Raw genomic sequence first — 18,499 nt, forward strand, 5'->3', positions numbered from 1 at the left:
TGCCACGGAGCACTTGCAGGGGTGCTCTGGGTTGGTGATCCAGGCAGAATTCTAATTATTTATGGTCAATGTAATAGGCAAAACCAGAGCTTGTGACTTCCAATCATAAAATATGTGGACAAACAGAAGCAAATCACAATAAGAAACGTTTGGCCTGTGGGTGCCACGAAAAAAATTTTGATACTCTATGGCGCAGTGATTTGAAAAGGTTTGGGATTGACTGCGTTATGATATGCAAATATTCCTAATTAAAAATAAAAAAACAATATCCAAAATACTTTTGCTTCCAAGCATTGGTGGTTATAGATATGTGGCACCCTTAATTTACTTTTTCCGAGTTAACCTGTATGGAAAAAAATACACAACAAGATGGATTGAGTGAATTTTGTATGGTTTTACTGGATTATGGCTTTACCTTTTAGAAAATGCAAGTGAAACCGCTGATATGATTTGTTGTTGACTCTATTTGAAAAGTACACAGCTTTCGTAAATGTTGTTTATCCATTGAAGGATAATTAGTCTAATTGCTAAAACAATGTTATACAGATAGCAACTCTTGGGCCCTTATTCTGATCGGTGCGGATATTCCCGCATTCTTACGGTGCGGTCCGCACGCCACGGTGTTTTGCCGCGTGCGGCCATCGTCCGTAGAAACGCCCACGTGTCCTCCGCATTCGGACGGACTCACTCTTTAAGAACAGGGCGTGTTTACGGACGACATACAAAGCATGCGTGTGCGGGAGAAACACTCCGATTCGGCACGGTATTACAGAGTATTACAGAGTATGCTCGGGAATACCGCATCCGAACGGGAGCCAAGCGGTGCTACCGCACGTAAGCGGAGTATTTACGCCAAACAACCCACTATGAAGTATCTTCTGCTATACATCACATGACCCACTTATTCAATTACCTATCCTCATAAAAAAATGCTTATTTGGAATTGGAATCAATTAGATGCCAATATATCCTTACAAGCATGCCTAACACATGCATTGCACACATTAACCCTTACAGCAATTGAAGCAGCAATGGTTTCAATTAAAGCACTGACAAGCGTCCTATTAGTGAGTAATGAGTAAAGGAGTCGATTCTATTGGGTTCAGGTGTTAATGGTTGTAGTCATTAGGCGTACGTTCGCCTACCGCATGAACGAGTGGTGTCCGCAAAGCAATAGTACACTTGTGGACACCGCACATTTCTGGCCTTTTTGATCGCGTGCATTCGGAGTGGTTTCCGAATGTACGCCCCCCAACATAAGTGTACTCCCCCGTGTCCGCCCATGTTTCCGCCCCGTTTTGCCCACTTTGAAACTACGCCCATGTGTCATTCCGCATGACGCCCATAATACGCCCCTATTTCCCGAATGATAGCGGTGAACAGTTCTGGACGGGATCTGGCCGAACTGGTACCGAGTCAAGGCGTGGCACATGCGCGTTGCGTTCTCCACGCATGCGCAGACGCCGTAAACACGCGATCCGAAAGTATGCGGTAAAGTCCGCGTCAATCAGAATAAGGGCCCTGGCATGGAAACAAGCAAGGATAACAATATATTTTTTTAATGCTAAAGAACAGTAAGTTTCCCTGACCAATATTTATACTAACAGAAAACAAACTTTATAGCGTAATAAAAAAAGCAAATATATAAATAAAAGAAATATGCTAATTCTTAAATAAACACATAAATCTAACAACAAACTCCTCTCCCCTTCAGACAAATGTACCATTGCTGAACATCATTACGCGTTTACTTCATCTGCAAATTAGTATGGATGGAAACTCTTTCAAAATCTTTGTGTAAAAACATAGAGCTTTGTGTTACGAAGTTGCAATCAGTTCGGAGTAATCATTTTGCGGTTTGAGAGTTTAAACCCTGTGACAGTTACCAAGCAGACTAGATTTCTATCGCTAGCATTTTTCAAAAGTTCCACAGTGCAGGATAGAGATAAAATGATTTGTTGGGCTTTTATCACATCTTTCTTTTTATCCCAGTTCCAGCTTCCTGAATAGCACAGTAGCATTTAAAACTACTTAAATAATGTCTTAGAAAATGCATTATTGTTACATAAAATACAGAAGGTAGTTATATTGTCTGTAATATAAAATTAAACTGCAAAAAAAAAAAATTCCCCAAATTTAAAGAACCACACACACACACACACAGATGCAGTATAATAAACAAAAGTTATAGAATAGAGGCACCATGTAATTAGCTCACTGTGTGAAAAAATGTTTGTTTTTTATTAAATAAAGCATCTTCTTTACTACTAGACCCTATTATAACCACCCTGAGGTGACAGCAATATGAGGATTTGTCAGTACAAGATGCTTTTAAAATAAGCTTTAATCTGTCTTTAATTGTAATTTACTGAGAATTATTAATTCAATTAATTCAGTTGCACTTCTATATAAACAGGATTACAAAATTGATAGGAAAGATAATGGACACTTCATAATTAAATTCCTATAAAAATGACATAATGCTCTTTTTGACAAATATACAGAGCTGTATGGCAATGCGATATATATCATTTTGATCAGGTTGGATAGTGTTTCTTGTGCATAAGCAAGGGGGTACATACTGCATGAATAAGTCTTTAAGGGCCCTAAGCCTTAAACTATTTTGCGCTTTTAACACATTTTATACTTCATAATTTTTTTTTCAATACTTTTCAGTGAATGCCTTCTGCAGAAATTCAAGACTACAAACAACAGATTGCTTTATAGCAGCGGTTCTCAAACTATGGGTCCTGACCCCAAAGTGGGTCCAGACCACTTTAGCATGGTGTCACAGCTCTATGTTGCTGATCAATGTCTCAATGGAGGGGGGACAGGGTATAACTCATTAAGTAAACACCCACTGCTTCCATCCCCCTGTCACCCTTTTCCATCCCCCCCCCCCCCCATTACCCAATGCCTCAGTGTCACAAAAGCGGTCACTTCACTTCACTGACCACACATGTGGTGGTCATTCAGTAGTAACTTGCTGGGGTCATGTAATAATTGTTATTGTCTAATGGGGTCCCAGAGCAAAATAGATGAGCACCCCTGCTTTATAGTATTGTAATTTATTATTTTTGTGTATATTTAAAAAATAATATAACCTAAATATCTCAACAAACATAGCTCTCTAGAATACCATCATGGATTCATTAGTTGTAAAATGTAAGTATACATGAATATAGGTTAGTAGTCACATAGTCATATAAATGCTAGCTAAATAAGATACACTTCTTTTGTATCTATAGTATCTAAAGTAATTCTTAAAAACATTTAAATTGTAAAGTATCAGTGATATTTACCGCTAATACAGAGAGAAATAACTGGCATTAAACATGCCTGAAAGTGGTATGTAAAGTATGATAAACTATTGCAGAAATATATAGTGAAAAGGTCAAAAGTGGTGACTGATATGGGGCACTGGTGGATTATTTTAATACCTAGACTTCAATAAGCTTCTTTAGATAAAGCTAGGAAACGAGTTATTACAATGTCATATCAAATTAAAATCATATGTCAACATATAAGCAATATGCTGCTTATCTGTTTTAATCCAGCCTTAGCAAGTTGAACAAATCATCAGCAAAAAGAGCAAACAGTATATGCTGAAAACTTTCTTTTTTTTGCATCACTGGTTCACCTTCAGGTCGCGGATATTTTATACAATGTAATCAACTTGGCTGCTGTTTGCATTACTACCTTCTACCTCAACTTTATTTTTTATTGTTTTAAATCAAACTCTTGTCATTGTAGTTAGAATAACAAATATAATGCAGTGTAAGTCATTATGAAGCTATAGATTATAGTCATAATCAATAATAGCACTTCAGGAATGCTACTACTCCACCCTCCTGTGATTTTGACTGGTAGGTCTACCCATCAGCTATACCTGGATCTTTCATGGGCATTAATTAAAACATGCACTTGATTGGAGCAAAAGGTGAATTGCTCTGATAGATGTTCATGCATATATATGCCCAGCAGGGGATGCACAGAACATTTGATGCACCACTTATGTGTTAAAACTACTTTTAACAATTTAACCTGGATTTTTCCTGCATATGGTGACTGCTTCCACATTTATCCATAGTACCTTAAATTGGTCTCCTCCCTCTGTGATGTTTCCCTTTAAGTTATGCTTTGAATTATTACCCATCATACCTATTACTGTAACCTATGTAGTGCACCCCAGATGGGTTCCTCAGCTGGTTTCATGAGCAAGATGAAAATGTTAAACTATTCATGCATTGTTGAACATTTTTTTTTTAAATATGTTTTACTTCCATGTATTGCTAATCTCAGATATTATAACCAATGTATTGTAGTGCGCCCTGGATGGCTGCCTCACCTTGTACTCTTGTGGGTAAGGTAATGCATGGATTTTGTAATTTTGCAAAGATCCTGCATCTCTTTTTCATGTACTGTAGCTTCCCCATTGTCATCTCTTCCCTGCATTGCCTATTTTGACCAGGGTAATCTGTGCAGTATGTACAAGATGGCTGCCTCACCTGATACTCTTCGGTAAAGTGTCTGTCACAACCCTGTATTATGTCCATTGCTTTATTTTTTTGTTTACAGTGAAATTAAATTAAATGTCCTGATCCTTTGGTTTAATGGACATTTTTAAATGACTTCAAAGGCAGTATTCAATGAGAAAAATTTGCCGTGCCGCTTATAGCACATGAATATATATTTAATTTTAAAAAAATATTTTTTTAATTTCTTTTTTTCTTTTTATTTTTTTACACAGAGCAGCCAGCAGGGGGGCCAGAGCTCTCGAGCCGCTCATTAGATATTCATATATTCACTGCATCCGATCATTACATATGCACGATCGGGTGCAGTGAATACTGGGTCCCCCGCTGGCTATAGGGGGGGGCAGCTTGTGCTGCCTGGGTCCCGGGGAGCCCTCCTCCCCTCCACATATGTTCTGGGGCAGCCAGTGAGACTTTAATCTCCCTGGCTACCACCGTCCCCCGGCTCCCTGCCGCGGACGCTCGTCCGCTGCAGGGGTTAAGACTCACCGCGAGTGGCGGCGAGTCTTAACCACATTGAATAGTGGGAGCAGGAGTGGCAGCGAGCCCTCCGGAACAGGGCGAGTGCATGGCGAGAGAAAAAATCTCTCGCCATGCACGGAGAATTTTTCTCATTGAATACTGCCCCAAGAACTTACATACATTTATTAAATGTCCAGGAGTCTTCTGAATTTTTCTGAGTTTCCATTTACAGTTGTATCCTCCTAAATGTCGTGACATGAATGGGAAGCAGGCAATCGCACACTTCGCCTTTGAAGTGAATGGGAACTGACTTGTGCATACATACTGTACACCTGACTCCTATTTACTTCAAAGTGGAACCAGTAGTAATGCATATGAATGCAGAATTCCGTGCTGAACATCCTGTATATCTGAAAGAGTAGACTACCTTTTGAAACAATAGGGAGGGATGTGGGCAGGATAAGATGTTTTTGAACACATTGTGTCATTGTAGCTCTGCTTTCTGCTGTTCAGCAGAGCTATGATTATGTGGATTAATTTGTCAGACCCACCCACACTAGCACTGTGGACTTCTCCAGAATAGGAGAAGTCCAAGAAGTTAAGTACAGATGTAGCTGCACTCATTATAGCTGTGCCACAGCGCTTGTGCCTGTTTGGAACCATCGGCAGGGAATTGTTATGCCATAGCTGCTCAATGCTGTTCTTTGAGCAGCAGGAGCGAGTTAGATACATGTGTGCGGCAATGGTATTGTGCCAAACACCACATATGTCACATGTGGTGATTGGCACTGCAAATATACGCATGGCTACAGCTGTATGCCTAGTGTTTTTGTACAATTTGTTTTAATAAATGAGGCATGCCAAATTATTTAGTGTAATTTTTTTTATTCAAAACATTTTTACCAATGAGTCGAAAAGCACACAACTGGACATACAGGTAAAAGTGGCATACAGCGAAAATTTTGTAAAATATTCCTCATCAATAAGACTAGATATATTTTTAATGATTTTATTATCATACATGTACTCCAACTTTATATTCATTAAATAGAACGCAAACCATCTTCCTTTTTTATCTGTCTAATGTGAAGCGAAGAATTTATAAAATATTCTCATTATACGACTTTTCCTATTTTCTGCTTAATAAATCATAATGCATAAGATTCTGCATCAATTCATTTATTTTTCTAGATCTTGCATCATGGTATAACCATCTCACAATGCAATATCTTACGGTGTGGCCTAGGATTATTGAAAATGCAGGGGGAGATTTATTAATGATTAGTTGATAAAGTAGAAAAGATGCTCAAAGCAAAAAATCATCTTTTGGTATTTATCTAGTTCAGTTTTTGATGCAAAATAAGCTGATTGGTTGCTTTGGGCAACTACTACACTTTCTCTCTCCCCAATGCTTGATACATCTCCCAAAGAGGTCCATATACCTATAGTCCAGGGGCCTGGACATATGCTAAGCATAAAGACACCCATCCTTATGTTTCACCTACACAAGATGCATATAACTATTAATTGTTTTATGCTAGACACTAGGAAATAATGAAAACGAGATTGCAATGTCTTTCATATAACCAACTGGCTAAGCATAAAAATGATCTTATTATTTACTCATTTAACTTTTTGTATATATTTCATAGATGACAAATTTTTCCTCAGAAGTAATTATTTTGTGATCTTTACTTAAATGTCTGAATTTGTGGTTAGAAAAGGATCACTTTTATCTTTGCCATTTTCAAACCATTTAACCTTATACAGTATTTGATAATTGTCTGTTAAGTGTTTCGTGATAAGTAATTGACTTTGTAAGAATGTCTGAGGGCGCCAAGCAGTGACTTACCTAACTTGACTTACCACATTTATTGTGTATATGTGCACCTCATCTCAATGACCTTTATATCTGTAAGGGATAAGAAGAAGAGATCAATAATTAAGGCAATGGATGTATGCCACCCACTGTCCCTTCAATGTTATACTATAAAAATAGTTTTTTTTTTGTATTGTGAAAAAAATTCTCATCAATGTTAATGCTGGACATTTTATTATGATTACCACAGTGATGCCACCATCAATACAATTTTACTTTGATGTATTGAGGGGTGGGTTTACATGTTTGGATACAACTGTTTAAAAAGAAGGTCTTTCACACTAGAAACGCTTACTTTGTGAGAACCAATATTTTTTTATATATATATATATATATATATATATATATATACACACACAGTGGGGCAAAAAATAATTTGGACAGTCACCGATTGTGCAAGTTGACCCACTTAAAAAAACTGAAAGACAGAATGTGGGAAAAAAAACAGGAAATCACATTGTATGATTTTTTAACAATTTGCATGAAATCAGAAATATCCCAGACATTCTTGGAGAGAAGGTACATATAATATACTGTATTATCACTATTATCACAGTCTTTAGCTAATGTAGTATTTGTAATAGATACATAGATTTTTTGGTAAAAGGCAAAGTTGATTTTTCTTGAGAAGCATACTGTGGTGATATTACTTGTTGGCAGAAGGAGGATGTTAGATGAAAATAAAGAATGAAGTGTTCCTTAAATAAACACATATTGAACTTTTTGCTTATTGTTTATCTGTTTGCTAACCTGTTTTTTTTCTCTAGTTGTCCTACAGGTGTGTGGCCTTGTGTTGTATCCAATCAAGTTCATCGAAACCGTCACTCTAAAAATATACCATGAATTCAACTGGGGCTATGGCTTAGCATGGGGTGCAACTATATTCTCTTTTGGAGGTGCTATACTTTATTGCCTGAACCCGAAGAACTATGAGGACTACTACTAATACCATGAAATATAACAAAACAATAGGTTTCCTCAAGTTTTTGTACCTTCCTTTTCTAGAAGATTTGTGGAGCATCAAGAAATGTTCTCAGCTGTTTTAAATTCCCTCTGCCATTCGGCTGCCAATATTATATCAAGCTTTCCATCCATCCAAAAGAAAGGAGACAATAGCTAAAAGAAATATAGATAACAAAGAAAGAATGATTTAAAAAAGGAATTGCTGCAGTTTGTTACAATATTAACTTATTTCCCAAAGTAGAAGTAAAGAAACTACTCAAATGTTATTAATGTATAAACTGGATAAGGAAATATATGCTGAAACGTGTTCCTAATTCCTTGTGGAAAATCTTCAGAGAATTCCTAAGACATTTTTTCCATGTTATTGCTGAGGTCACAACATTACTGGACTGTGTTCTAAAGAAACCTGATGCTGTGAAAATACATGGTTCATAACAGAAAAACAAATCAGAAGTCAAGGTTTTCCTCAGTAGAAAAATAGTGTACTCTGGTGTAAACCATGATTTAGCCACATTTTTCAACATCTGAAGGAATATGCTTATAATTAGTGGCTAAATATTCACCTTTACTCAGAATTTCAAAACACGGACATCTGTTTTCCATGAAAATAAAGATAGATTTATTGGAATCCTTTGAACTGAATAACTTAGCTAAAGGATATCTAAGCCCCTAGAGAGTAAGCAAGAGAGAGATTTTTAGCAACTATTTTTTTTTTTTTAAAGTATGTGTTTGTAGATTGTGTAACATCAATATTTTAATATGCCATTGCCCTCATTGAATATTTGGCAGTAGGTCAATAGAGTTAAAAAAAATAATTAAATAACAATCATGTGCTTCTAACTCTAAACTGACGAGATACATTTTCAATTGTCAAATAAGCTCTGTCTCATACAGATTATCAGAAAAATAACAATGCAAATCAACATGAATTTTTAAGGGAAAAAAAGCTGTAAATAGCATTTAACATTGAAGTGGCCATTAATTTGCTGCATAGGCACTGCGTTAAATTTTGCAGTCTGACCCCCTTTACCCTGAACAGCAAATTACCAGGTTAAAAATGTCAATCTGGTAATTTGCCGAATTACACAGGTATTTGCTAAGTATAAAAGGATCACCAACCCTGGTAAAAAAGTAGGGTCAGGGACATGGGATTTAAGACCCAGGTTGAACGTTTTACACTGAACAAATTTCTAGGGGGAACTGCTTCACCCGGTAATTTCATATTCAGTGTAAAAGGGGTACAGTATACCTGAACTTAGATTTATAGAGTAGCTAGTGTTAATCTGTATTTGGTATGCCTTGGTTTGAAAGAGAGTAGAGAAGTACAATAAATAATTTGTATTTATAACAGCTAATTAAAACGGATACCCATAAATTAAATCAAATAAACAAAATTAGATATAAAACTTCTAGTTTCAAAATATATTTGTGCTCCTAAAGGGAAAGTACAGTTTTTCTAGATCTGGGTCTGGGCATATTTAATGTGTGTATTAAGCATTTAATGACATAATGAAAATTCCAAAACATTTTGTGCATTCATTAATACGCTTTACTATGAAAAATCATATTATTTATTAACTACAACAGTCACCATTCAGCCTCATAAAATACCTGTCCTTCTATACTATACAAGAACAACATTTTGGTACTACATAGCCAAACGTTCTTTATTTAACCCTTTGAATGCCAATCTTGCTGTGAGAGAGCCTCAAAATATCTGCTAAGAATGCCAACATTGTTCACAGCGACTGTTCTTTTAGTATAAATAAAAACATATACAGGCAAGACAATTCATTGAAGTTTAGTTAAATATTGCAGCCAAAATAAGAACAGTTGCTGTGAGCGGTGCTGGCATTTTCAGCAGAGATTTTGAGGATCTCTCACAGCAATGTCAGCACTCAAAGGGTTAAGCAGTATTTAAGCCACAACCCCAACATTTAATAGATTTATTATTTAGATCTAACAGTATCACATGACAAGCAGCTAATATCAATATACTACAATATTTAGACAAATTAGAAGATACAAATAAATTACCAAAGCATAGTCCTAGTAGAAATGTAGTATTAGTCTTTCCCCATTCTTGTTTGACAAGTGGAAAGTAGAATCAAAACAGCCTGCTGCCTAAGCCCTTATGGGTTTTTAAATCCAGCTCTGAATACTGCTGTGATATTTAATTATACCAGAACTTCCATAGATTTGCCATTACAGTCCATGTTTTTTACGAATATCAATGGTGGAGCACAGGCAACTTAAGTAATACCTTAGTCAATGTAATGTAACAACAGTATCTGAACTCAAGCATGGATATCTTTAAACCTGGACTACTGTATATTGAGAAACTTAAACTAAACCAATGCATTGAGAATTAAATTGAAATTGTTCTGAGATGTATATAGCAGAACAAGGCGTTTATATGTCTTTAGATATGGAATGAAAATGCATTTAATGTGATAGGCACAAACAATAAAATATTTTTTCAATTCAACACACAAAGTAATATATTCAAAACATCACTATCTAATATTAAATTCCAAATAGAAATAAAAAGGCATCTGCATTGTCTATATATTAAAATACACACACACACACACACACACACACACACACACACATATACACTTGGCCTGACTCACCTCAGACCCCATAGCATTCCACCTCTGTTGGCCTGTTATTGCACTTGATCAAATTTAAAAATGCACTCCATTGTATAAGCACATAGTATTTTTGATACTTTTTGGCAGAGTTGTAAGGTATACAGTGCTATTTTTTGGGCTGCAGATAAAAAAATAACTATATTACAAGAGAAAAGGCACATTTATTTATTTTCATGTATTTCAATTTGCTATCAAATTTAACAGACATTACAAGATGTTCATTAAAATACTTCCAAATATGGATTCTTTATTTTATAGTGATTTAACAAGATTAGTGGTCCTCAGCATTTTCTAGCTTTGGCCGCAAGTGTGTCAGTATGCCAGATTGTAATGCATATATGACAGAGAACCCTGTTTGTGGAACTCAATGTGATCCACATTTGTGCATCTGTGGTATATGTAATATATAGCAATTTAAATGATTAAAATGTTGCTCTAATAGAAAAAAACTATGATATGCTCAACCACCATTTTCCTCATCTATAATGCATGTTTTCAAATTATGATGAAACTTATATTTACAATAACACAAAACTTGCTCACAGGCTAGTAGTTATTTTTTAGAACAATATAACAATATTGATACATAATTAAATATACTTAGTTACTTAATGATCATTGTTATCTGTTTGTTTTTTGCAAATGACCTCTCCATTTCATTTAAAAAATTTCAAAGAAACTCCTTTAAAACCAAAAATGATGAATAACCCACACGTAAACATCACAGCAAATAGCTGTAGGTTGCTAAGAGTTAACGGTACCAGGTTGAACTAGATGGACGCAAGTCTTTTTTCAGTCTTACCTACTATGTAACTATGTAACGGGTGTGCACATGATATGAGTGCCTTGCTATTCGATCCCGATTTGAATGGGATCGAAATGCATGGCAAGGCAAATGCATTCGATTTCCGTTCAATTTTAATTAGATTTTGCTTATATAAGCAAAATTGAATTGAAAAATCCACCATATTGATGTGTACGAGGCATTATACATTTTATTAGTCAATAAAATAAATCCCTATAAAACTGAAACAAAACACTAGAACACTTTAACAATTCAATTAAAGCATCATAAATGCCTTAATTTATATACATTTCCCTCCTTTAGAGGAGGTCAGTTTATTAACACTTATGTATTGTCACATTTTTGTGCACCCAATAAGTACATGCAACAGTGTTTTGTAATTTGTATGTAGGCAATTACAGATGTGAGCCTCTTTACATGAGAGTCATGGGGACTAATGCAGGAGTGTATTTCTGCTCCTATGCAGAGTTTGACAATATCATGTGTGCAGTCCTGCTGAGGGGGGGGGGGGGTGTAGTTTTTTTTTACCAAGGCCTGGGCTGGTTAGAGCAGCCAGATAGGTAATAGGTACCCTCAAGTACACTAATCGTGCTGGGAAATGGTACTGTAGAGGAGGAGTATCTTGCTTGCCAGCACCAGGTGACAAATCGATTACATCCCCATCTGAAAATCTATCCCTGACATAGAAGCAAAAGGTACCACCATCTGGGCAGTGCAACCATACTGATTCACATGGCCACACTTACAGTTTTATACATTTTTCTGAATGTGGATCGCATCATGCCCCACTCAGTACCTTGGTCCAGTGAACCAAACTATAACACATGCTGTAACACATCACAGACAAATGTTGTTAGCCATTTATTTTAAGTGACCAAACACTACATGTATCAGAGTGACTAAAAGACAAAGTAACCACAAATTAGTGTCAGGTGGTTATCTAGTGCTAGCATCCACCAACATCATCATATGGAAACCCACGATCACCTATGGATAACATGGCTTCCCAAGCTGTGTATTTGGCTTTTCCTCTGTTTGCATATGTTCACAAGTGCACAAACATCCCATGTTACCCATTTGCACTGGCAGATGTTAGTGGCATAAGCCCACCAATCTGAATGAGGACATATGCGTTCATACATTCTTCTTGAAATGCACATTATAAATTACCACTAGATGCATTACTCCAACTTGTATAATTTTAACTCTGCTCAGACCCATAGGTGTATGTGTACTAAAGGTTGATGTTGGTCGATTTTTGTTAAGTGTTGATTCATTTCAGGTGGCATAGAATCGATTGATGTTGGATATCCATGGCTAAAACATACATTTGCTAACAGATATCTAATTGATCTGAAGTCGATGAACATCAACCAATATTGCCTATTAGTAAATATACTCCAGTCTCTACAAAATGTTCCCCAAACCTTAGCAAATTGATCATGTGGAATATGTTGTCTTTCTTGATATTTTTATTTACATTATGTAACCACAAGCCCAGTGATATGGATTCCTAATGAATCATTTTATGTGTATATGGAATAAAATATAATGTTTCTCGTAGCAAAGCCTTATGAAAAATAATTAATTTATAAATATTAGTATACCTCATAAATGTGAGCAACAACGTAACCAAAAGATTTCACACATTACTTAACGTAATAACATAATAGGCACTTTAATACAGAATGCAGCAGCATAGAGATAAATCTAATACTAAAATCAATAGTTCTAAAAAATCTATAGATGTGAGACAAGTATATAATAGGAAATAGGACATAGAAGATAAATGTAAATGAAATATAGATGGTGGAATAAAAATCAATGTCTAAGAATACAGAGAAGTAAAGTGCAAGTACAGTACAGCTTAAATTCTTTTTAAACATAATTAATACATGTAAAAATTGCCTGCTCCGTAGGACATCAGAAATAAATCATAGTTGCCTTGTCTTTTGGAAGTTGTGGAGATTCCAGTATTTCCAGGGCTTCTTCTGGACTCTTTTGCATGTAGACTAGCTTCCCATATACAATATGCTCATATCCCAAATGGTTGATCTGGCAAACAGATGACTTGAGAAACAGTGAATATAGTACAACCTCGCTCACCGCTTGGTGATGCTGAAAATTGCTGCACTGGGCAGCAAGAGGTGGTGCTGCACTTACATGTTTGGCTACACCGTACCTGGCCACTTCCCTAGAGAAACTCCAGGGGAGTACAAGTTTGGAATAGACTGATTCAAACATTGTTTCCAGGATTTCCCATTTATGATCATCAAAATGATTTAGTTATATATTAAACAATGCTCAATTAAATAAAACATAAATATGTTTACCTCACAGAGGTGTAATAATCAATATGTTTCTCCATGAATTTAAATCTATACTGTGAAATGTTTACTTAAATACTGTAGATTTTTTTTCTTCTGTTCAGTTTAGTAATGCCTAATGCTGTAGTAGGAATTTAAAACATGTTAAGAAAAAAGGCTATTGTGAGAAATTTGAATTTGCGTCACTTACAAAGATATACTATTTTCTTTATTGGTAAATCACAGCAGCACTCACCTAAATGCTTATAGCACTATTGTGTATAATTTTTTATAAAAAAAAAAGTTTATAAATTATTCATTGTATCTGGTACATTTACTTAGTTTTTCAAGTAATATGGTACTTACCTAAACTAGTTATAAACTAAAGTTAGTTTTTCAGACTTTGTTTTAATCTATGTTATATAGTTCTATAAAACATAAAGGAAGATAGATATTTTAGAAAGTAAGAACTTTACATTGAAGAAACCTAGATTGTATGCAAAAAAATTGGCAGGCAAAGTTGCCTTGTACCTAATGTATTTTGACAATTCAACCGCTGTACGTTCTACTTTAGATAAGCTTTATGCTTCCTTGTATATTTTCCAGTTGGTATGTTTATTGGTCTTGTACTTGGTATTAATTTTAGCCTTTAAAACACATCTGGTTCTTATTTCGTTTTATGTAGTACATACATATTATCATAAGGATGCCAGCAGGGCTACATTAAGTATACCGAAATATATGGCATAACGTGTTCATGTGCCAACATTACATATCTTGCTTCAAACTCTTGCACAACTATGTTAAACTTTTGTAAGTTCAATTTAAAAAAATAAATATAGAGAGAGACATAATATGTGTTTGAAACAAAACTGATATATATATGGAATAGCATGTATTTGTATAATATTAAACATGCAATGATCTGACTGATAAGTGAAGTTCAATCTTATAGCTAGCAATGTAATTTATTCATTCTGTATTTTTGTACAGGACAGTGCACACTAACCTATTGCCTCTGTGTTATCGATAATGCCTAATACTGTGCCTAGAGATTTCATTTCTGTCTAGAAAATAAAATATATTTCAAGCTGTTTATTTTTGTTTTGTTTTTAGTTACATTCATTGTTAAAATTCTCACTGTGTTTTACTTTCAATTATTATACTATTAACAGATTGGATTTTCTTAATGATAAAATTATATTTTGGACAGCACATATTTTATTTGATCTCTCAGAGTTTATGCCAGGCATGTCCAAACTATGTTCCTCCAGCTGTTGTAAAACTACATATCCCAGCATGCTTTGCCAGCATTTTAGCATTCCCTAATAGAAAAAATTGTGGCAAGGCACGATGGGACTTGTAGTTTCACAACAGCTGGAGGGCCATAGTTTGGACATGCCTGGTTTATGCTTTTAATTATATGTAATTTTAAAAAGACAAAAAAAGTATGGCCACTATAAAACTGTTCCTTGATAATTCTAGCTTGCAACATGTCTGCACAAATACTGTAATTTTAGTAGTTCACATAAATTTAATAAATAAATAAATAAATAAATGTATTATTTTACATGTGCCTGAAAATAAGTGAAACGATTGCAGCCTATTATGCATCTATTAAAAAGTATGTGTAAGAAGTGGTTGACATTTTCTTTATAATGACCCTTCATCCCCTGCCAGGGGCATTTTAAGGCAGGAGGGGCTCATGTTTAGTCTCCTCCTTTCTGCCAACAGTGCTCTAGAGTCCGAATACTAGAGGGCTCAGACTCTAATGTGCCTGCACAGATCTCAGGTGTAATGGCAAAGTGGCTATTTCTATACTGCGCAAGCGCAAAAGCGTTGGAAGGTTTCCACCATCCCATTTTCCCTGTGATTTCTGCACTGCTTCTGTCAGTGTGGGGCCTCGGAAGTGCTAAGTATTCAAGAAATAGGTGCAGCATATGTAGTGTAGGCCCCCCTGAACTTAGCGGCCGTGTGCACCCCACACACTGCACCCATTATAAATATGGCAGTTTACCCTGGCCATCAGAAATTTTAATTAATTGAATAGAGACAAAAAATGCATTTAATTCCACTTGTAAATACAATATAAATGTGCTAAATTTATGTGAGATCCAGTGTTAGGAGTATGTGATTGGGGACAGTGTTGCATATGGTGGGGAAGTGCAACAATAATGTTAGAAGGGGAATAGAGGAAAGTGTAAAATTACAAACTAAGGTGTTGATGCAGGTTTGAACTAAAATCAGTCACTATTGTTCCAGAGTACTGTATGTGCAGGTACTAAATGTGTGGGAGTGGCATCACTGGTCTATATTAACTTGATCTAGTGCACATTGAAAAGGTCGACATACACTAGGTTGCCAGGGTCGTTAGGTCAACATTGTCTATTGCAAAATGTATTTAGGTTGACAGGGATAAAAGATAAGCATTTTCAAAATGTCAGCATTGAACATGTGGATTTTTTTTCTCATTTCAGACTAACCATAAGCCTAACGCTATCTTTAACCCTAACATTAACTAAAAAAGTTAACATTTCTGTCAATATCAACCTTTTGAACATGTTAACCTTTTAATCCTGTCTACCTGAATGCATATTTACTTAAACATTGACAACCTGACGACCTTCCGATTCTAGACCAGTCATCTGGATACCAAATGTATATATTTGTCTGTATACAGAGTTGTATACATCCCTGTGTACATGTACTTAGTTTAGTAGCAGTCATCATTGTCAATGCACACTTTTAACACACTTATCCTTGGTGGAAATTTTCGTTTTAAAGCTACAGTATACACCAAACATTAAAACACCTATGTCATTTTGCTTAGGTCCCCCTCATGCCACCAAAAATGTTCTGACCCATTGATGTAAGGACTCCACAGGACATCTGCAGGTGTCCTGTAGTATCTTGCAGACCCTTTATGCCCTGTTAATTGTGAGGTGGGGGCTCCATGGCTCGGATAAGTTTTCCATCACATTCTAAAGATCCCTGATTGGATAGAGAGCTTGAGACTATGGAGACCAGGACATCAAGACATTCCTGATCAATTTTTGCAATAAAGTGGGGAGCAGTATCCTGCTGAAAGGGGCCAATACCATCAGGGAATACCATTGCCGTGATATGGTGTACTTGGTCTGCAACATGTTCAGGTACAGTATGTGGTATATTTCAAAGTATCATCTAAGTGAATGTCAAGATCCAAGCTTTCTTAGCAGAACACTGCAAAAAGTGTCACACTGCCTCCTTCTTCCCATAGTTCATGCTGGGTCCACAGTCCCAGCTGTCCACGTGATGAAAAAATTTAAATGAAAAAATAAAAAAATTTAATTACTCAGACCAGACCACATTCTTCTATTGTTCCATGATCCAGTTAATGTTCTCCTGTGCTGATTGTAGGTGCTGTCAGTGATACACTTTGGTCAGCATAGGCTGCAGCTACACAGCAAGTATGTCCTGACACCATTTTAAACCATATCTTTAACTTTTTCAGCAATTTGTACTACAGCAGCTCTTCTGTTGGCTATGACCAGACAAATTATCCTTTGCTGAACATGCGCATCAATGAGCCTTGGGCATCCAAACACCCCACAAGACCTTTCATTTTGGAGGTGTTCTGACCCCGTTGTCTAGCCATCATAATTTGGTCCTTGTGCTGCCCATTGTTTTGCTCATAACACATCAACTTCAACAAATTTATATAAAAAAATTAAATGTGACTAATTTGATTAGTGGAAATTACCAATTAGCCATAAGAGCACAATTGCTGTAATGATTGTGGTGTTTTTTTAGTAAGTGGTAAACAAGACTACTGTATATGGAGCTCTTCTATATTGGAGCAAGTCCTAAATAGGACTTTATTTTTTAGACAGGTTCTGCGCTCATTAAATGTTACCAGCCATGTATTTAGTGTATAGTGTAACAATAAAGTAATAAATATGATTATCACAACTGGTGTCCAGTCCCACTGATTTTCTAACATACAGTACTGTACACCATGAGTTTGTTATGATGCAGAATCTATAACATCACAACCATATCCATGTGTAGGATCATACATTTATTTTGTATATTGAAGTTCTTGTTTCACTACACACACACACACACGCACATTGTTACTCTATATCATTTCTCTCAATCTAGATATTATTGCCTAGATTATATGGTAGTTATTTTATTTCAAACTTTGGAGTATCTGTCCTTCTATACTCGACAGTGTATCCGTGTATCCTATCTGTCACTTCATAAAATGCCATTAATGATCAGTTAAATTATTTTGTGCAATTTAAGGAAATATGTTGAACAAAGTGTACTGTCAAAATACAACTATATCTACCACATAATTCCAGCGGGGTTGGGTTGGGGCGACAGTCAGGATACAAACAGCAGGCTCCCAATGGTGAAATCCTGATGGATCCCAGTATTTCAAACGTACTCTTTTCGCTAACCCTATATGTCTTCCCTTAGCCTAACCCACCCTCGTGCAGCCTAAGGGCGGTATTCAATGAGGCTGATTCGCCAGGTTTTTATGGCGATTTTGTGCTGTAAGGCGAATTTCTGACTAAAATGGTGAATCACCCTATTCAATGACCAGATGGCGAATACATTTCAAGGTTTTTTTCGCCATGATTCACCGAGTAGTAATCGCTATCTTTTTATGGAATGTGAACTTTTAAAAAAAAAAATTGTTTTTTACAATTGGTGTAAAAAAATCTGGAATTTTATTCTGAGGAGGGGCATGCTATTTTTATTCATGTGCTGTAAGCACATGAATATATATTTAATAAAAAAAAATGGTACTTCTTTACTTTCACGGCGCCACTAGATCAGAAATCACGGTCATCGCGGGCATTGAATGCACTTAAAAACGGCCGCGACGCGACCGACGCGAT

General features: G+C 35.9%; 1 protein-coding gene across 1 annotated transcript in view; it reads left to right on the plus strand.

The window, feature by feature from the left end:
* The window catches only part of TMEM47 (transmembrane protein 47), a 102,426-nt gene extending 87,723 nt beyond the window's left edge, over window positions 1–14,703 (plus strand). Inside the window, exon 3 of the mRNA XM_083174333.1 lies at window positions 7,644–14,703. Coding sequence (XP_083030459.1) covers window positions 7,644–7,822 — 179 coding nt within the window. The 3' untranslated portion in view covers window positions 7,823–14,703. The remainder of the gene's footprint in view (window positions 1–7,643) is intronic.
* Window positions 14,704–18,499: the final 3,796 nt, after the last annotated feature.

The sequence above is a fragment of the Crinia signifera genome, chromosome 2, assembly GCF_055691185.1.
Source record: "Crinia signifera chromosome 2, ASM5569118v1, whole genome shotgun sequence".
Taxonomy (NCBI): Eukaryota; Metazoa; Chordata; class Amphibia; order Anura; family Myobatrachidae; genus Crinia; species Crinia signifera.